Source organism: Muscardinus avellanarius (assembly GCF_963383645.1).
Source record: "Muscardinus avellanarius genome assembly, chromosome: 9".
NCBI lineage: Eukaryota > Metazoa > Chordata > Mammalia > Rodentia > Gliridae > Muscardinus > Muscardinus avellanarius.
Genome location: NC_137795.1, coordinates 95,118,234 through 95,140,220, shown reverse-complemented (window position 1 = coordinate 95,140,220; position 21,987 = coordinate 95,118,234). Strand labels below are relative to the sequence as shown.

Here is a 21,987-nt window from a genome sequence, read left to right as displayed (position 1 = left end):
CTTTTATGGAATGGCTTCTCCAGTATCTTCCCTCTGATTATTTAGACTGGGATGACTGCGCCACAGAGAACACTGGATAATCTAGAAACATTTTTGCTCATCATAACTGGGAAAGTGTAACTTGTACCTAATGGACAGACACCTACAAAACACAGAATGATTCTCCCAAATTACCAATAGTGCCAAGGTTGCAAAACTGATTTCAAGAAAGACATAACAATTACAGAAATTAAATCAGAAAAAAAAAAAATATATATATATATACATACATATATATGAAAAGCACTACATCTTACCAAATTTAAATTTTTGATCTAGCTGGATGTGGTAATACATGTTTATAATCCCAGTACTTGGGAGGCTGAGACGAGCGGATTGCAGGTCAGTGGCCAGCCTCAGCAACTTAGCAAGAAGTCTTCTGCAACTTAGTGAGACTCTGTTTCAAAAATAAAAAGCCAGGTGTGGTAGCGCACACCTGTAATCTTGGGAGGCTGAGACAGGAGGACTGCAGGCTCTTGGCCAACCTCAGCTACTTGGTGAGGCCCTCCTCAACTTAGCAACAGCCTGTTTCCAAGTTAAAAAAAAAAAAATAGGGCTGGGGAGTGCAGTCATAGGTAAAATGCCTCTGGGATAAATCCCCAGTACCATACACACATACAAAAATAAATAAACAAATAAACAAACAAACAAATAAATAAATAAATAAATAAATGAAATAGGGATAGGGATGAAGCTCAGATGTAGAACACCCCTAAGGTTCAATCCTCTGTACCAAATAGAAAATAGGATTTTGACTTGTTTTCATGGTTTCTTATCTGCACACTCTGATCATACAGCTATGATTCATATATTTAATTTTTTTTTCCTGTTTTAGATCATAGTCTCATTAAGTAGAGATAATACAGAAATAAAAGGCATGGGCTCTAAGGCCCTGGAGTCAATCCTCAGTAATGCAACAACAATGATAATAATACTATTAACAAATAAAAGCATGGGCTTTGGTTGGGCGTGGTGGCGCACACTTGCAATCCCAGCATTTGGAGGCCGAGATAGGAGGATGGCGGTTCGCAGACAGCCTCAGCTACTACTTAGTGAGGGCCTTTGCAACTCAGTGAGACTCTGTTTCAAAATAAAGAATAAAAAAATAGGGCCGAGGGTGTAGCTCAGAGGCAGAATGACCCTGGATTCCTCCTCAGTACTGCAAAAAAAAAAAAAAAAAGAAAAGAAAAGAAAAAGTATGGACTTTGGAGCGTAACTGCCTACATCCAAATCCCAATCTAACATTTACTGGGTGGTCAGCATAACCTTTTGGTGCATCAGTCTCCTTATTTGTTAAACAGGAGTAAGTAAGGTCCACCACGAAAGGCTTCTGTACAGATGAAATGGGTTAGTACACAAAGCATGCTGTAAAAGGAGCCAAATGCAGCCGGCGTGGTGGCGCACACTTGTAATCCCAGCATTCGGGAGGCTGACACAGGAGGATCACGGTTCGCAGACAGCCTCAGCTACTTAGTGAAGCCCTTTTGAGGCCAGGGACTCAGTGAGATGCTGTTTCAAAACAAAGATTAAAAAATAGGGCTGGGTATGTAGCTAGGAGGTAGAATGCCCCAGATTCCATCCCCAGTACCACACACACACACACACAAAAAAAAACAAAAGCCAAATGCATAGTGAACATTCTATAAATAATGTTAATAGTAATATTCAATAAAATCGAGCGCTGTACCAGGCACTGTAATAAGTGGCTTTGTAAGTCTTATGGGGAAAATAAAAGGGAATTCTGATTTAAAATTAAGCATATTAAAGATGTGAAAGATAATTTTAATTGCCTTAAAGACCCTGCAACAGGACTCCTTTACAGTGATGGTCTATATTTCAGTCTGTTTTCACTTAAAATGCACTCTCATTTAAGCCAGGGAGGGGGGGCACACACCTGTCATCCCAACTTCTCAGGGGGCTGAGACAGGAGCATTGCAAATTTGAGGCCAGCCTCAACAACTTAACTTTTGAGCACCTGTCTCAAAGAAAAAAGGGACAGGGAGTGCAGCTCCCTCAGTTCAATCCTAAGTAGTGGGGGAAAAACATTCTCATTTAACACTCAATGAAAACAACACCATAGATACAGAGAAAGAATTTCACAGTGAAAAAGAACCTCAAAGGCCATCTATTTCACACGCTTCCGTTTACAAAAGGTGAAACTGTGTTGAAAACATAAAGACGTTCAGGCACATACCAGGAAAGGGGGCATAGGTATCGAGCTGCTTAACTCCTTCTTCCAGTAAACTAAGAGCGAGCTCCAACATTGGTGACTCATTCAGAAGATGATACATCAGACTAAAGCCAGGTGGCTTGTAGGCTATAATTTCTTCTCCTACATAGAAAAACACAGCCCAAAAGACGGTGAATTAGTAATTTTGTCACACCCTTGATTTCTAGGAAATGCATGAGATTTCCGAGTTAAATGGAATCTAAACAGATGAAGGCAAGTTTCAGTTTGGAGACAGTGACACAAACTGTATATAGTAGTTCTCATCAGGGAAGTGCTGATTTGCCAACAGTCAGACACCTATGAAAAGTTAACTCACTATAACTCAACGCTCTTGACCTATTCTGCCAAATTTTACTTTGTTTTTTCTTGAACAAAACAATTAAAAGGGTTATAGTAATGACATAAAAGAACAAATTCTAATTTAACTTAAAAATTTAAACTTACAAATAATATACATAACACATCATAAATAGGTTTATAAACAGCTGACATCTTGTTTAACAGAATTAAATTACCTTGTAACTCCACAAACTGGTCTACAAAATCGTCAAGCTGAGGCTCATAATCTCTGAGAAGTTTGTAAAACACCTCCAGAACAACCTCAGCAACTTCCCACTATAGAAAAGACAAATATTTTAGTAACAATAAAGTAGACCAAGGCAGGAGCCATGCCAGGTTTACATGCTTATCATTTTTTCCTCTGGAAAACAAGTAAAGTCCCTTCTCTACTTTGTTAATGGAATGTTAAGCAATACAGAAGTCCTAATTTGCACTGCTTTATTTTGTGAAAGATAATGGGTTGGTTCATTTCCCAGGTAAAACATGTCCTAAAGCCTTACTTAAGTAGTCTTTCCATAGAAGAGGGTTCAGCTGATGAGCAAATCTAAAGCATTTAGTACCTAGTCACGTTCATTTTAAAATTAAACATCAGATTTCTCTATGGGCCAAACATTTCATTTTTTCTAAGAATCTGAAAAGGTTCTGAGAAACTGTCTCATCTACTGATTGTTATTTCATAAATGAAGCTTGGAGCAGTGACTGAACCCCCTGGACCACACAGCTTCACAGCAAACACCCTAGAAGTCAAGTCCAGGCAGGCCTAATAGTTCACAGACTAGGGTTTCATCCCACGCCTACAGTCAAAGAAGGTAAAAAAGGAGTCTTTTCCCAAATAATACATTATCACCTCCTTGTTAAAAATGAATTTAACAGCTATACCCCAATAAGGAAAAATACCTATGTCAAATGATAAATATGTATAGCTATATAATCAGTAAAATTAAGACATTTTAAAATCGATTGCATAGCTGGGCGTGGTGGCGCACACTTGTAATCCCCGCGCTTGGGAGGCCGAGATAGAAGGATCGCACAGGTTCAAAGCCAGCCTCGCTGGCTTAAGAGACCCTGTTTCCAAATTTTAAAAAATATATAAAAATAGGTCTGGGAGTGTAGCCCGGAAGTAGAAGGGTTTCCAGGAACCCCAGTACCACCCAAAAAAAAAAAAAAATCGATTGCATAGAATTTTAGTAAGACGGTTTGGTCACTGTACACAGAAATTGTTTTTAAAATTATTCTCTTAAAATCATTATTTCCACTACACAGAATTTTATCAGGGCTGATTTTTTAATGAAACTACAGGATGGTCATTATTATTATTATATTACTTATTTTTTTGTATTTCTAACATTTTCATAAATATTTTAAGCATACCATCAGATAATAATGGATTCTAGGTTTGATAAATATATATTCCCTATTATTTCTCTCAATCCAAAGCAGTTTTTGTGAGAATCTACTATCCAAAATATCATTACATAAGTTAAGCTTAAGAAGACTTCCAAGTAAAATAAATTCTAAAATTTGGGGGAGGGAAACGCGTGGGGTGGAGGTCAACGCCAGCCAGGGCCAGGGCAGCACTTGCCGTGGAGCTACACAGGTGCGGAGAACGTTTGGGGAAGAAGGAGCTGAGAGAGCACTGAACACTCAGGTCACACTGGCCATTTTGAGAAAAGGCAGGTAAAACATTTAAAACAAGTGCAAAGAAACTGCTGGAACATTTTATCAAAGAGCTCGCTATGATCAGCATCCATTCTTCCTCTGAAATTCTTTTTATTAATGAGGCATGGCTGCTGCTACTGTCTTCATTCGATCAGATTTATGTTAACAAGAGAGTTCTAGAGCTTAAATAAAATGGACTCAGTGTTTATTTTTACCACAGGGAAACTAAAGTTATAAAGCAACTGACAAAAAATAAACTTTGGTTGTGACTAAATATTAGAAACAAACTATGTCCACTTTCTAGGCCAGTGAATAAGCAAACTATGTGAGATACAATAATGCATCTTTACTGTGACTTTAAAAAGACTATTTTCAAAGAAACATTATGAGATAAAAAAATTCTTCATGATGCTAAGTGGCAAAAAACAAATATGAAGTAATAGAACTAATTACTTCAAATGCTAAGTATATATGCATAGGAAAGGATGACATATAGTTATCCTTTTGGCAGCAGAATTATGGGTGATAAGAATTTCTTCAGAAATTACCCCAAATTAGCCGAAACTAAGCTAAAGTTAAAATCATTAATACAACCACCAAAAAAAAAAAAAAAAAAAAAAAATCCCAACAAGTTCAAAAACAAGTATAGAAATAAAAAAAGTTGCTAAGAGATACAACCTCGGGAATTCTGTGAGGTCATCAACAGTATTATGGACTAAAGGGAATTACGTCAGAACCCAGAAGGATCTCTTACATAGCTTAGTGGTTATGAGCTTGGAGCTGGAATCAGAGTCCTAGGTTCAAATCTTGGTCCTGGACCTTAGGCAAGTTCCTTAACCTTGCTAAGCCTCCATCTGTAAAATGGGAATATTAATAGCACCTGCCTCAAGGTAACACCAGAATAACATGAGAGGACATTTATGATAAGGGAAGGGCTGTGGCATCTTTATGATAAGGCCTGCGGCATATTGCAAGTGGAGCCAATAGGTGCGTAAGCAAATGCCGGCGCTCCCTCGACCTTCATCGCTCAGGCATGCCGAGCGGATCACAACACTCCTTACCACCAGGCCAAGACCCTGCAACCCACAAGAGCTACTAATAGAAAAGGTGAGCAAGGGAAAACTTATTTCAATCCCTAACCTAAATCATCCCCAGAAGGGCGGTCATGTGTTTCCAACAAAGGCGTTAACATTTCTGGTTCAATTTTAGTAAAAACTTGTCCCATTAAGCATCTGACTGAATGTGAATGCTTATCACTTACATTACTGATCACCAAAATGTCACTGCTTTGATTTTAATGTGCAAATGTATTTTTAATGCGCATAAATTAATCAAACCAGAGACATTTCAGAATTAAAACCATGAATTCTATGAGCTTTTGAAAAGCTGAAGTGAATTTCTAGCCCCTTTCACCTCGAATAAAATTTAAAAAGAAGCCAAGCGTGGTGGCGCACGCTTGTAATCCCCGCGCTTGGGAGGCGGAGACAGGAGGATCGCGCAGGTTCGAAGCCAGCCGCGCGCTGGCTTAGGAGACCCTGTTTCCAAATAAAACCTATAAAATAGGTCTGGGAGTGTAGCCCGGAGGTAGAAGGGCTTCCAGGAACCCCAGTACCACCAAAAAAAAAAAAAAAAAAAAAAAAAAAATTTTAAAAGAAAAAAAGCGGCAGTAAATGACCAAGGGCGTAAAGCATTTCCTCTGAACATAACCTTTTCAGCTGCTCTCCGGTAAGCTCTTGTTCGGAATCGGAGAAACACAGAATCTCTAAGAAACTGCAAATAAGGATCAAATCCAGGTGGCCTCAGACCAGCACCCAGATTAGAAGGAAATGAGCTCTCCACCAGGGTACTAATAAGCTGGCAGAAGGCCCGAGTCAATGGGTATTCTTCACACCGCGACTCTATTTCATTTAGTTCAACCTTCAAAGAAAAAAGAAAAAAAAATTAGTTATATAAAGCTATCAGCTATGAAGTCTTGAGCATTTTGCAGACATTAGCTCATTTGTGGCAGTATACCACATGAAAACACAGCAAAAGGTATCACCATTTTTTCATTGAGAGGAAACAACACAGAAGTAGTCTATGAATCTAGAGGAGTCAAATAAAAGAATTTCAAATTCCCACATACAGGCCCAAACGTCAATTAAAAATAAAAATATTACATGTTTCTTTAAAAAGAGGGAAAATAAAAACTCAAAGAATTCTCACTTCAAGTACTCAAGTACACTAACTAAACCAAGGTCAAACAAAGAACGTTCATTTTGAGTGGCTGCCGTACGACATCCTAGTCCCGGAAAATATTAATTATTTTGGTTCACTCCATTTTTATTTCTATTTCAACACTGATCAGAAAACCCATCAAATGCAAAAACATTCAATTTGAAAACTACAGAAACTTAACAGATTAAGAATAACTTAGAGTCTTTTTATAATGACATGTATAAAGAATAAACAGCATTTAAACAAAGAGGAAAACGTAGCCGGGCCTAGTGGCGCAAGCTTGTAATCCTAGCATCTGGGAGGCTGACACAGGAGGATCACAGTTTGTGGACAGCCTCAGCTACTTAGTGAGGCCATTTGCAACTCGTGAGACCCTGTTTCAAAATACCGAATAAAAAATTGGGCTGGGGGAGTAGCTCGGAAATAGAATGCCCCTGGGTTCCCTCCCCAGTACCACAAAGGAAAAAAAATTAAGTTAAAAATAAAAGGAAAACGTTACCTCGATACCAATAGCTTGCCTCTGGCTTGGAACCCTGACAGTCTGCAGGATCTTAAAAGAGTAAGAAGTAGATGTCAGGAACACTCCCTCCTTCATCAGTAAAAAATAGTGGCTATACAATGTAACAGTCACACCCTCACCTGCCATACCCACACATCTCACAGTGTCAGGCAGAAATAACAATCAAGCAGTCCCTGATGGCCTTTCATTAGTAAATCTAACACAAATAGAACTTTCAGTTTTGTATGATAGAGGAAACTGGTAATTTCTAAAAGCACGTGAAATTTTTTCTCAGCAAATTTCCTCAGATATTCTGGAAATGAATCCTAAAAAAAAAGGGCTTATAGGATGAAATCTTACCAATGCTCAAATCAGGAAGTAAACTTACAGAGCGAATGGTCTGAACAAAGTATGTTCTCCACCCCCAAAACAGGAAGTAAACTAAGTACATTTCACAAAACGGCAGAAACAGTGAGCTAAAATATTCCGTCTTGACTTTGCCCCGAGCCTAAGTTGTTACTTCTCTGAATGAGTTAAAATCACAGATTTTTGTGTTATGTTTATGTTGTGTTGTTTATAAAACAAACACATGTTCTACCTAACCATTTCCTTAGGGATATTTCTATAAAGCGTATTTTTTCTCACTTTATAAAATACAGAATAACTATACTTCATAGAAAAATTCCAATAGAACCTTCTGATAGAGGGCAGGATGGGCACAGGAAAAAAGACACTTCCTACATTTAATGAGTAGAGAGAACTTCTTTTTTTTTTTTTTTTATTTTTGTGGTCCTGGGGATTAAACCCAGGGGCATTCTACCTCTGAGGTACATAGCTAGCCCTATTTTATTTTATTTTATTTTATTGAAACAGGGTCTCACTAAGTTGCCCAGGTCTCACTAAGTTGCCGTGAACCTGCAATCTTCCTGTCTTAGCCTCCCAAGTATGGGATTACAGGCATGTGCCACCATGCTTGGTAGGACAGATAACTTCTGAAAGCTTCTATCAGCCTGCTCTTGAATACAAAGTTGAAGAATTCCATCCACCTAGTAATATCTTATAGATATTAACAAACAAGGTCTTAAAGAAGTTATTTTTAAAGCCAGTCTCTGGTTACCCAGTGAAATTGTCAAATAAGCCAAGAAAAAACCCCAGACCTATTAGCTCCTAATGCTATGCTCGGCCTCCAAACCGTAACTTTCTCATTGTGAAGTTCATGGTAATACTTACTGTCAAAATGCACTTATATGGCATGACCAAGCTCACTTTGCAAATTATACAAATAAGAAAATTCAAAATGCTACCTGAGTGTATTCCAATGATTGCCAGAGGGAAGCAGCAATCTCAGGAGACTTTCCAAAAGCCGCAAGTGTCTTCAGTAGCTCGGCTTTGAGAACAGGGGGAATGCTGCACTGCAGGAGACCCAGAATCACCACAACAGGGGTCCACTGAGGGTGCTCACACAGCGCCAAGCGAGCGTTTTCACTCTGAGAAGGAAGCATAAGAAAGACTTCCATTTTTATTTTATTGTTGAGAATGGCTCTAACCTTATCGCCCAGGCTGATCTCCAATTCCTAGGCTCAAACGATTCTCTTGCCCCCACTTCTTTAATAAATAGTTAGAATTACAAGGGCAGCCACCAAGTTCAACTTTCCTTTTTTTTTGGGGGGGGGGTGCTGGGATTGAACCCAGGGGCATTCTACCTCTGAACTACATCCCCAGCCCGATTTTTTATTCTTTATTTTGAAACAGGGTCTCACAAAGTTGCGGAGGGCCTCGCTAAATAGCTGAGACTAGCCACGAACCTGGATCCTCCTGTCTCAGCCTCCCAAGTACTGATATTACAAGCGTGCACCACCACATAGCTAGAACTTATATTGAGGCTTAATGTATACTAAAACAAAGATAAGCCTATCCTTTATGGTAGCCTTTCATTATGTTTGGACACCATCAGTGGATCAAATCAGATTACTGGTTTGGTCCATGTAAAGAATGAAGGAGAAATGGCCTTCATAGGACTACTTTTGCCAATCCAAGTATGAAAAATAGCCCTACACACAGAGACAACTGGCCGGCCAGGATGGTGTCACGTAAACCTTACCTAGACATTTTAAATCCTTTGCAGTACAATATACTATGCTAGAATGTGATACATGAGTGACTAAGTACCTTATCTTTTTCTGAGGAAAAAATGGAAATATATGGCATCATTTCATTTAATTCAGAGATGTTAAGCATGATTTTTTTTTTTGGCGGTACTGGAGATGGAACCCAGGAGTATTCGACCTCTGAGATACACCCCCTGCCCTATTTTTTATTCTTTATTTTGAAGCAAGATCTCACTAAGTAGCCGAGGCTGTCCGTGAACTGCAATCCTACGGTCTCAGCCTCCCAAATGCTGGAATTACAAGTGTGCGCCACCACGCCCGGCTCCAAGCATGATTTTAAAAAACCAAAAATCTGTAAGACACTATTCCTGTCCTTCAGAGAAAATGTCACACTGATCAACTTAACTTTGAGAAACAAATAAATAAGAACTGTAAGTTGGGAAATTATGTAATGAAAAGAATGAGTTTCATAAAGACTAATTTGGTAGTGACAGGTAAAATGGCTTGGTGTTAAATTAAAAACTAATTCTATAAATAACTTGTTTTTCTAATTAAATCTATTACTTACATATATACACACATCCTAACAAGCAAACATTATCTCCATACCTAAGCTAGAAAACCTAGCGAGATGCACACCCAACATGTAATTCTTACTCGCCACTCTAACTACTTTTCAGCTTCAGGCTATTATTTTCATACTATGATTATGCCAATGAGCAAGGCTACCTACAGGCCAAGAAAACAAAGACCTTAAGGGCAGAATGCTCTATACGTGCAAAATTCATCATTCACAAACTTAGAGCATTACAAGAAAACGTTGCCTACCCATGTAATGATGGTAGACGTGAGTTGCAGAAACGCAATCAGCCCATCTTGCTCCTTCTGGGTGATGCCACGTGAAGGGAGGTGTCGGTACTGGATGCTATCTGCACTTGGGAGATCTTTCCGGAGGTGTTCATGGTACAGCATCAAGGAATGGAAGAAATGCTCCCAGGAAACAGGACTGCCACCGGCACCCTGAATATTTTCAACTGTAAAGACATCGCAGAATTTTCTTTCAGAAATATCTAGTCACTTCCTGGAAATGGAAAAAGGAATCTAAAACAATACACTTTGTTTGCCTTTGTCTTAGCACAAAGGCATCTCTTCTAGACAGGAGTGGGTCGTCTTGCCTAGGTAAGTAGTATGTTGAAAAGGGACTCAAATCCCTCTGTAAGTAGGATCTTGGGAAACATATGGTGTGGTACCACTGTAAATATAAACTAGTTTAGAGTTTAGTTACCTAGTTCATAACTCGGAGTCTAGCTATACTGGCCTAACTTTCCCCCCCATTAAATAATTCATAAATGTTGAGCTTGAATTGCCAAAAAAGCAGTAAATACAGTCAAGATTCCTAAATTATAATACTCCATTACACACCAAGCACCGGGGGCAAGAGCACAGCATACAAATAGGCGGCAATGGCAGAGGAGTCAAAACACCAGCTGTGCAGCCAGGCAGATCTCAGGGCCAGCCATGGCTCCCCAATGACCTTGGGTAAATTGCTTAACTTTACTAAACCTTAGTTTCTTCACATATAAAAATAAAATCTATGAAACAAAGTCGATGTTCAATTTCTTTTCCCTTTTACAGTGTTCTTGGTTTATCCAGTCCTAAGTCTGAAAATGAAGTAAGGAAACTAGAGTTAAAAGAAAATTTTAAAAATTAGTATTTATTAAGATAAAGAAACCAAGCCAGGGATGGTGGCGCACGCTTATAATTCCAGTACTTGCAAGGCTGAGACAGGAGGATCACAGGTTCAAAGATAGCCTCGACAAGTTAGCAAAGCTATCTGCAACTTAGTGTGACCGTTCCCAAATAAGGAATAAAATTGGGCTGGGAGTTTAGCTCAGAGGTAGAATGGCTCAATCCCCAGTACCACAAAAGAAATAATAATAATAATAATAATAATAATAATAATAATAATAATAAACGAAGCAAGCTCATATGGCAAGAGTATATATTTTGTGTACAAGATGTACCTTTTTGTTCTTTCTTTTTTGCAGGTCTGAGGGTGAAACCCAAGGGCATTCGACCTCCGAGCTATACCCCCTGCCCTGTTTTTTATTCTTTATTTTGAAACCGGGTCTCACTGAGTTTCAGAGGGCCTCACTAAGTAGCTGAGCCACAATACTCCTGTCTCAGCCTCCCAAATGCTGGGATTATAAGTGTGCGCCACCACACCCAGCTAAGATGTGCTCTTGAAAAATGTATACATATCAGTTCTGATTTGTTATGCTAAACTGTATCTTATAGAGAAGAATGGCAAGCTCCCCCAACCTGTGAGACCACAGTCGAGGCACCACATGCGTAGTGCGCCTCCTCTGGTAGAATATGGCAAAGCAACCACTACTCCACTAAGCAGCAGGACACGGAACTCAAGAGGCCAACAACAAACTTAAATACATCCAGATTTTCCTTACCGTGACTACTACCATTGACTTTGAGCAGGCTAAAACAGTAGTGGGCACACTGAGGCCCACTGGCCAATCCCTGCAGCATTTTCAAGTAAGGAATATAAATGGTTGGAGGCAACAGGTCCCCCATTTGCCTAACAAACTTGGACAAGACAACCTGAAACAGAGAAAAATACATAATTTAGATCAAGTCTAACTTAACAATCAGGCAACGTGGGCCAGTGAATAAAGAATACATTTAACTAAAACTGAACGCTCCAACTTAACCCTTGCAAAAGACAAAGGTAACCAGTGTTCTGTTTATTTAAAAACAATTGTACAGCTCATCATTAGCAATTTACGCAAGTATGGAATATTTTTGTGATCATTAAAGTACATTTTCCCAAACAACTCAATTTCATTCACCTCTTAAAATGACACATATAATGCCAGGTGTGGTGGCGCACGCTTGTAATCCCCGCACTTGGGAGGCTGAGACAGGAGGATCGCACAGGTTCGAGGCCAGCCTCAGCTACTTAGTGAGGCTCTCAGCAACTTAGTGAGACCCTGTTTCCAAATAAAAGAATAAAATAGGTCTGGGAGTATAGCCCGGAGGTAGAAAGCCTCTGGGTTCCACCCCAGTACCATCAAAAAAGAAAAAAAAAAAAGACACATATAAAAGCCGGCATGCTTGTAATCCCAGCATTTGGGAGGCTGAGACCCAAAGACTGTGGTTCGCAGGCAGCCTCAGCTACTTAGTGAGGCAATCCATAACTTAGTGAGACCCTGTCTCAAAATAAAGAATAAAAAACTGGGCTGAGGGTGTAGCTCAGAGGTAGAATGCCCCTGGGTTCATCCCCAGTAACACACACACACACACACACACACACACACACACACACACACACAACAGTCTTACGATGATAGACTCAGATATACTAATTACAAGAAGTAAAAATAAGGTTGGCATATTTTGTCATTTTCTTCATTCTTATTATTAATTAGCTACAGGGGTAAGACTACACACATTTTAAAAATATATAAAGCAGCTGAAGAAATTTATTCTTCCAAAATTAACCAGCAAATTCAAAAGTACACTTAAAAACTCAGTTCCTAAATCCCAGTGGAATTCATATGAAGACTTAGGTAACCTGAAATGACTGATTATAACCTAAACATACTGTTTTTAAGTTCCCACCAAAACCATGTTCCTATACTGCTGTTCTGTTTTAAACCTACTTCTTAGGGTTTTTTTCTCATTTGTATTTAAACCTATTATCAATAACTAAAAATATTATACTCATGGGTGGGAATGCAGAACTGGAAATGTTACAGCTTCCTGGAAATTACTGTTGTATGTGTTAGGTGTAACAATGGTTTTACAACTTGACATAGAAAAACAGACTGCATGTGTGCGTGTGTGTGTGTGTGCGTGTGCGTGTGTGTGTGTGTGTTTTGCTGGAAATTAAACCCAGGGACATTCCACCTCCAAGCTACATCTCCAGCCCTACTTTTTATTCTTTATTTTGAAACTAAGTTGGGGAGGGTTTCACTAAGTAGCTGAGGATAGCCACAAATCTGAGATCCTCCTGTCTCCGCCTCCCAAGTACTGAGATTACAAGCCTGTGCCACAATGCCAGGCTAAAAAATCCTGATTTTTAAGAGATATAGTTCAACTATTGAGGTGTGAAATGTCATGTTGCTTATATTTATATATTTATTTTGTGGTACCAGGAATTGAATCCAGGGCCATTCTCTCTGAACCACCAGCCCTATTTTATTTTTTATTTTGAAGGTCTCACTAAATTGCTAAGGGACTAGCTAATTGGCTAATGCAAGCCTCAAACCTGTGATCCTCCTGACTCACTATCCCAAGTACTGGCATTACATGTGTTCACTGCCATGCCCGGCTTATAATTTACTTTAAATTAACCCAGCAAAATAAAAGTAGTAAAAATAAGGTAGTAGATTAAGTAAACATAGCAATATGTTAACTTAAGATGAGAAATTAAAGTCAGGTGTAGCAGAGCATGTCTATAATCCCAGTGCTTGGCAGACTAAGACCAGAAGATGGCGGGTTTGAGGCCACCCTCACTAACTTAGCAAGAATCTGCTTCAAAATTTAAAAAGGGGAGAAAGTACAGCTTGACAGTAAAACAAACAAACAAACAACAACAAAAAAAAAAAAAAACCCTGGGCTCAAACCACAATACCAAAATAATATAAGTTTAAAACAAAAGGAATTAAAATGTTGGATATTCATTATATTTATTCTATCCTGGCTACTTTTACTTTTTTTTTTCTTTCTTTTGTGGTACTAGGGGTGGAACCAAGGGGCATTCTACCTCCAGGCTATACTCCCAGACCTATTTTGTATTTTATTTGAAAACAGGGTCTCACTAAGTTGCTGAGGGCCTCATTAAGTAACTAAGGTTGGCTTCAAACTCATGCAAACCTCCTGTCACAGCCTCCAAGTACTGGGATTACAATCGTGCACCACCATGCCCGGCTTTACATTTTTCATAATAGAAAAAATAATCCTTATTAGGTTTGAATATATCATTCTCTGTAACCTTTTTGGGGGCTGGAGGGCAGTACTGTGGATTGAACCCAGGGGCCTTCGACCTCCAAGCTAAGTCCCTAGACCTTTTTATTTTTTATTTTGAAACAGGATCTTGCTAAGTTGCTGAAACTAGCTTGAATCTGCAATCTTCTTTCTCAGCCTCCCAAGTACCAGGTTTACATACATGCATCACCACACCTGGCTGGATACATTTTTTTTTAATGGAGAAAAACTGTGCAATACATGGAAGAAACAGTAAAATAAAAAGGGGCATTTGACTCTAGACTTCAGAAAAAATAAAAAATATACAATACGAAAACAACTAATACAAAAATCCTCAAAAAATGAATACTGAAGGCATTTGCAATGGCATTATATTTTATTTCTGTATATCATACTTTAGGTAATTAAGGACAGAAAATGGACTCTTGCCTACATTTTCAATAGCCTCATAAGCATGTTGTCATCAATTAAAACTTCTAAGCCTTGTTCTTCAATATTTACACTTCCTGTTCACCAATCTGATTTTTTTTTTTTTTTTTTTTTGCAGGTCAGGGGATGAAACCCAGGGGCATTCGACTTCCAAGCTATACCCATGGCCTGTATTTTATTCTTTATTTTCTCACTAAGGGTCTCACTAAGTTGTGGAGGGCCTCACTAAGCAGCTGAAGCTGTCCACGAACCAGGATCCTCTGGTCTCAGCCTCCCAAATGCTGGGAATACAAGCGTGCGCCACCATGCCCGGTATATAATTAGAACTATTTGTCTTGGTTATTGTTACATCTATAAAGGAACAGACTAAAATACTAAAACTCAAGGAAGTGATTCATAAAGAGACTAAGAAGCCTTCTGAATCTCTACTGATCTGATACATGTCTAGTATGTAATAAAGAGATAAACACATAAAGTCCAAATGATTATAACTTAAATTTAATAGTTTTTTTTTTTTGGTACTGGGGGTGGAACCCAGAGGCTTTCTACCCCTGGGCTATACTCCCAGACCCATTTTATATTTTATTTGGAAACAGGGTCTCACTAATTGCTTAGAGCCTCACTAAGTAGCTGAGGCTGGCTTCGAACCTGCGCGATCCTCCTGTCTCAGCCTCCCAAGCGCTGGGATTACAAGCCTGCACCACCACGCCCGGCAAATTTAATAGTTTTAAATTTTAGTAAATAAAAAGGAAAAAAGTAAATTCCTAAATCACACTGATGGTCATACTGGTGGTCATATATGTCAAAAGCGTGGTGATGCATGCTTGTAATCCCCGCACTTGGGAGGCAGAGACAGGAGGATCGCGCAGGTTCGAAGCCAGCCGCGCTGGCGTAAGAGACCCTGTTTCAAAAATATAAAATAGGTCTGGGAGTGTAGCCCAGAGGTAGAAGGGCTTCTAGGAACCTCAGTACCACCAAAAAAAAAAGCAATCTGAAGGCAACATCTCTCATTTTTTTCTGTGGTAGTATGGATTAAAACCAGTTTTATTCTGCATCCTAGCTATACCTAGGTAGTGCCCTATTTTTTAATTTTTACTTGGAAAAAGGGTCTCGCTAGGTTGATGAGTCTCACTATCTCCTGACGCTGGTTCAAGCCTGTGATTGTTCTGTCTCAGCCTCCCAAGTACTGGGATTCCAGGCGTGCAACAGCAGGCCCGGCCTACCCTGCATGTTTTCAAAACTCCCTATACTGCACCGGAGTATAAAAGTAGAAAGCCTAAAGACTCACCTGGCGCTGAGGGGGTCGCTGATGAGCCACCCCCAGATAGGATCCCATCATAGTGGGAGTCTGCAGCGGCTCTGAGGGACACCAATATTCCAGGGCGAGCTCCAAATGAAAAGAGTTTGTTTTATATAGTTCACCAATCTGCAAATAGTAAGCAAAAACTGTAGGGAAATGCTTATAACTCAAAGATTACTTTAAATCAAAAGTACATTAGTACTGAATTCAGTTATTAAAGTATCAGAGCTGAATTTTCTCAACCTAGGAAAAAATAATGGAAGAGATGACAAGCTACCAAGCCCAATGGCTTACCAAGAGCATCAGGTGCTCCAGATCCCTCCTCAGTGAGATGGGGGGTTCGTTACCCATCTGCATACTCATGTGGATTATTCGAGCATCTTCATCTGCCCGATTCCTCAGTTGTTTCACCTATAAAATTTATTAGACATAGATTAATATGTATATTCCTTATTTATGGCTTATTCGTGGTCTTAAAGTGGTTACATACAAGAAAAACATTTTGTAAATACCTATTCCACTACAGCAACATGAAGAAATATGCTAGTTTTAATATCTTAAAACTTGAAAGGATTTTCCACTATATAGAAATTGAATTTAACCACAGTGTTTCTGTATGGCGACATTACTGACATTTTGGCCATGACAATTCTTCACTGATTTGTTAGATCACCCTGAACACTGCAAGAAATTTAACATCTGTAGAACTACTACTAACCACCAGTAACACCGCCACCATAATTGTAACAAGCAACACTAGACCTACTCATTTCCTGCTGTACTGTGAAGATCTTTACAGCCTTGACTGAGAATCACTATCTTATTTTGTGTGTATTACTAGTGATTGAGCTAAGAGGCATTCTATCTCTGACCTACATCCCCAGCCCTATTTTGTTTTTTATTTTGAAACAGGGTCTCACTAAGTTGAAGAGGGCTTCACGAGGTTGCTGAGGCTGGCCACAAGCCTGCAATCCTCCTGTCTCAGCATCTCAGTACTGGAATTACTTGTTTAAAAAAAGAAAAAAGAAGAGCCTCTGCACCATGCTCTTTTTTTCTTACACTTTTACTGGTACATTGTAATTACACATCATAGTTAGATCCAGGGTGATATAAACCACTTACATATATCACTTGGGAGATTTCTTCCCTCTATATCTACTCAGCTCTCTTTTCCTCCCTCCCCATACTTGTGAGGTTGGAAGTGACACCTTCATGTATTCATCACTACAGTATTCTCATTTTAACAATTTTGGAAAGATACCAAGGAGTGGTATGGCTAAGCCATATAATGATTCCATTTCTAGTCTTCTGAGGAACCTTCATACTGCTCTCCATAGTACTGTACTAATTTACAATCCCACTAACAGTGGAAAAGAATTCCTATTTTCCCATATCCTCACCAGCATTTATTTTTATTTGTATTCTTTATTTTTTTGGGGGGGAAGGGCTGCAGATTGAACTCAGGGGCATTCTACAACCCCAGCCCTATTTTTTTATTCTTCATTTTTGAAACAGGGTCTCACTAAGTTGCAGAGGGCTTCACTGAATAGCTGAGGTTGGCTACAAACCTGCAATCCACTTATTCAATCCTCTTATATAAAGACACAATTGTCCCTTTGTATCCATGGAACATTGGTTCCAATACTTAGATGCCGAGATTCATAAATACTGAATGAAGTCCCTTATGTAAAATAAAAGAACATTTGCAAATAACCTAGACATATCTTCCTTTCTTCCCTTATATTTCAAGTTGTTTCTATATTACTTATATCTAATACAATGTAAATGCTACATAAGTTGTTGTTATACTATAGTATTTAGGGATACTGACAAGGGAACAGGCCTGCACATGTTCAGTACATATGAGATTCTCCCCCAAATATCATCAATCTTTGATTGTTTGGATTTGCTGATGTAAACCTCATGGACACAGGGGCCAAAGGTATTAAATAAGGCAACTTCAGCCGGGTGTGGTGGCGCACACTTGTAATCTCAGTACCTGGGAAGCTGAAACAGGAGGATCACAGGTTTGAAGCCAGCCTCAGCTACTTAGTGAGGACCTCCGCAACTTAGTGAGACCCTTTTCTAAACTAAACTAAACTAAAATAAATAGGGCTGGGGGTGTAGTTCGGAGGTAGAATGCCTTTGGGTTCAATCCCCAGTACCACAAAAAATAAGTAAATAAAATAAAACAAATAAAGCAACCTCAGCGCTGATCTCCAGGGTAGCATGGAGTTAATAATTTTCTACCCACACAGCGTTTTCATTTATTTATTACTTCCTCATTATCATCAATTTCAATATCACATATTTCTTCCTAATGACTGATTTTTGGTTAATGGGGCTTACATTATTTCATTTTCATGAGTCACAAACTATAGTGGTAACACACTACTGCCAAATTCTGATGTATGCTAAAAGACTTTATTAGCTTCCAAAACATAAAGCAAGTTAATCAGTCAGCTCTAAATTGTTTTATAAAATTATTTCGCTACATTTTACTCAGCGTACATTGTTACACTTACTTTCATTGGCATAAGTGCCAAGAAGTCTGTAATGAGATTATGAGTTCTGCGAATGTAGAACTCTTCCTGATAGAAGTTCTCTGACGCCACTACGGACTCAGTAAGGAACAGAAAAACGCTGTCAGCAATTGCAAGCTCTGCCATCGCTTCATCTGCTTCTGTGAACTCAGCCAGGGCTAGAAGCAAAGAACATGGAAGAAAAATTAATAACTCTGGTTATAACGTATCACAATGCTCTGCTGATGGCTCAGATTTCAGGGGTTTCCTCAATCTTCCATCCTGCTATGCACAAAATGAGACTATAACTGACTCATGAACGCCAAAGAAATACTGAAAAAGTAAATTCAAAAAGCACATGCTCTTCAAAATATCATTAATGATAAGAATTAATTTAGAAATGTGTAATATGGCATTGATGTAGCATTAGCCACACATTTTATTATCCAAACATTACCATAGTAAAATGATACTATGGCTTTAATCCCAATGAAATCATGTGGGTAATTTGGAAAGTCTTTAAGCTTGTGAATGAAGACCAAAATTGGAACATGACTAGTTAAATAATTCTAATTTGGTAATTAAATAACTGAAACTAAAAACTTAACCTTAAAAAGACAATCTGGCCTACTTGTAACATTTTAACAACTTCTTATTTGAAATATTCAGATATCTATAAAGAAATAATAATGACCCTTTTCAAGCCCATCACCTCATTTCAATACCAATTAATTTCATGTATACCTTGTTCTCTCTACCCATACTACATGGAAGCAAATTCCAGAAAAGTGTGCGTGCGTGCGTGTGTGTGTGTGTGTATGAGTTACTAGGGACTAAACCCAGGGGCATTCTACCTCCTAGCTATAATCCCAGCCCTTTTTTTTTTTTTTTTTTTGCTTTTGAAACAGAATCTTGCTAGGTTCCTGAGTCTCACTACATTGCCAAGGCTGTCCTCAGATCTGCAGTCTTCCTGTTTCAATCCTCAAGTACTGGGATTACAGGCATAAACCACCAAGCCCGCTTATAAATTTAATATTTTACTTGCAAATATTTAAATATACAACTCAAAATGATGCCGAAGGGGAAAAAAACTACATACTAACATAACGCCGCTATCATATCTTAATATTCATTCCTCAATGTCAAATCTGTAGACAATGGTAAAATTTGCAGTAGTCTTATCAATGCCATGAAAGGTTTGGTTGTTTTCTGATTTTAGTCTTTTGTGTAGTTGTTTGATTCAAATAAGGCTGACATATTGCAGTTAACTGATGCAGAGTCTCCATACATTTTTTTCTTTCCTTTGCCCTTTATAAGGAACTACATCTTTTATCCCATAGTTTTGTACAATGTACACACTGCATCCCAGTGTTATAGGTCACCCTCCATTTTTTTTTTTTTTTTTTTTTTTGGTACTGGAGATTGAACCCAGAGGCATTCTACCTCCAAGTCTTAAAGTCTTAAAACAGTTACTCTAAAGACAATGAACTTTGTCAATACATCCAAGAAACAAACAATTCATATAATTTATTTTGGGAAACAAGAGAAAAAGAGGTCTGTGGTTCCTACTGCTTTATAATTTCATCCAGTTTAACTCTAGATATCATCCTGTGTTCATGCTTATATATGTCAAAGATAAGCTGGGTGTGGTGGCGCAGGCTTGTATTTCAGTACTTGAGAGGCTAAGACAGGAAGATCACAGGTTTGAGGACAGCATCAGCAAGTAATGAGACTCTGGGCAACCTAGAGAGAACTTGTTTCAAAACAAAAAATAAAAAGGGCTGGAGGTGAAGCTTGGAGGTAGAATGCCCTGGGTTCAATCCTTGTACCACAAAAAAAGGTAAAAGAAATATATGTCAAAAACGTCATTAACTGCTGGTACACTGTGTCTAATAAGGAAATTACCTACGATTTACCTGTCACATCAGGGAGCTGGGATATCCCCCTCAGGGCCAGTGCCCAGGCAAGTCTAACGGTGGCTTGCAGCCCTGGCAGTTTCCAAGGCTGTGAGTCCTGAAGACGAGAGTGAATCGTGGCAATGTACTGTCTCTCTGTTAACAGTGGAAGCTGATGAATCATATCTGAAAACACAGAAACACACTTCATCAAAGAGTACAAATAAACTCTCACCTTTAACACAAAGAAATGTTTAGACGTCAGAAAACCTGAGCATTTTCAAAACAGAATTATGACTGATTAACATTAACGTTTGGCATACCAAAGAATACACTACTGTTAAGTATTGTGTGTACAAAGAAATGAAAGAGAAAATAGGTAAAAATCCTAAATTTTATTCTCACTACTTTCAGTGCTTTTACAAGTGTCTATATAAGTTAGTAAAGTTAAGGCCACTGATTTTTCTGCACAAAAATTCTAACGTATAAATAAATGCTATCTTTTTTTTTTTTGCAGTGTTGGGGATGGAAGCCAGGGGCACCCTATCTCCGAGCTCTATTCCTAGCCCTATTTTTTATTCTTTATTTGGAAACAGGGTCTCACTAAGCTTCGAGGGCCTCACTAAGTAGCTGAGGCTGTCCTTGAACCACAATCCTCCTGTCTCAGCCTTCCACATACTGGGATTACAAGCATGCACCACCACGCCTGGCAGTATTAATAAATGTATCTTAAATGAAAAATTTCATCTACTTCACAGATATTTTAAGTCAAAGATGAAACTACTAAAATTATAGTCGACATTCTATGTTTTCATGAAGGCTTTGAAAATATAAATAGTAAAGAAATAAGCAATTAAAGTAAATTAGGCATGTATTATATAGCCTTTAACACTTCCATTCCAAATCTCAAAAGAAACTAATCCACGGGAACAACAAACGGGCACTGCATTTTCTCGTGGTGGTGGTAGTGGTGGTGGTACTGGGGATCTAACTCAGGGCCTTGTACATGCTAAACATGTACTCTACCACTGAGACCCCATCCTTAAATGTGATCTTAAAAGCCAGACATGCTGGCACATGGCTATAGTCCCAAGCACTTGAGAGGCTAAGACAGGAGGATCACAAGCTCACAGCTGACCTCAGCAACTTAGCAAGACCCTGTTTCCAAATAAAAAATAAAATAGGGCTAGGGGTGTAGCTTAGAGGTAGAATGCCCCTGGGTTCAATTCCCTGTATTGTTTAAAAAAAGTGAACATATACCTAATTATTCAAATATATCAAACTAGACATGCACAAACAAAATAGGCAATTTTGTACTTTAGTAATTAAAATATCACCCTTCTTAAATGTTATCTTTACAATTTTAAATCTGATTCTTAAAAATAAATATACTAAAAGGTATAAAAATCAGTACCATCTCGTTCCTCTGAGGTTTGCTCTATAAAGCTGATATCAAAACAGTACAGAAGCGCCATAAGAAGAGCCAGATTCACAGCATCCAGCGAGCCGTTAGCCTCCACTGTCACTCTCTCCAAATGTCCAATAAGGAGGAGGGTGTCATCTTTGCCTAAGGGTGACTGGCAAGCCCAGGCAAAAAGACTTTCTGCTAGAGCCTGCCTGCACTCTTTGATGAGATCAGAAACCTAGAAATAAAAATGTGATTATAAGAATAAATAAATTACAGGAAGGCCTGGACCACAAAATGTAAACTTTAATAAAGGCTAACAAAAAGAACCTATCTGAATC

The 21,987-nt window shown here is 38.7% G+C and overlaps 1 protein-coding gene across 1 annotated transcript in view; it reads right to left on the bottom strand.

Moving 5' to 3' along the window:
• The window catches only part of NUP205 (nucleoporin 205), a gene marked incomplete at both ends in the record, with an annotated part of 77,501 nt that overhangs the window by 43,659 nt on the left and 11,855 nt on the right, over positions 1-21,987 (bottom strand). Inside the window, 12 exons of the mRNA XM_080701798.1 lie at positions 2,234-2,371; positions 2,785-2,884; positions 5,975-6,184; positions 6,984-7,034; positions 8,288-8,470; positions 9,920-10,125; positions 11,557-11,707; positions 15,813-15,950; positions 16,119-16,235; positions 18,350-18,525; positions 20,263-20,427; positions 21,656-21,884. Of these exons, the coding sequence (XP_080557924.1) occupies positions 2,234-2,371; positions 2,785-2,884; positions 5,975-6,184; positions 6,984-7,034; positions 8,288-8,470; positions 9,920-10,125; positions 11,557-11,707; positions 15,813-15,950; positions 16,119-16,235; positions 18,350-18,525; positions 20,263-20,427; positions 21,656-21,884 (1,864 nt within the window). The remainder of the gene's footprint in view (positions 1-2,233; positions 2,372-2,784; positions 2,885-5,974; positions 6,185-6,983; positions 7,035-8,287; positions 8,471-9,919; positions 10,126-11,556; positions 11,708-15,812; positions 15,951-16,118; positions 16,236-18,349; positions 18,526-20,262; positions 20,428-21,655; positions 21,885-21,987) is intronic.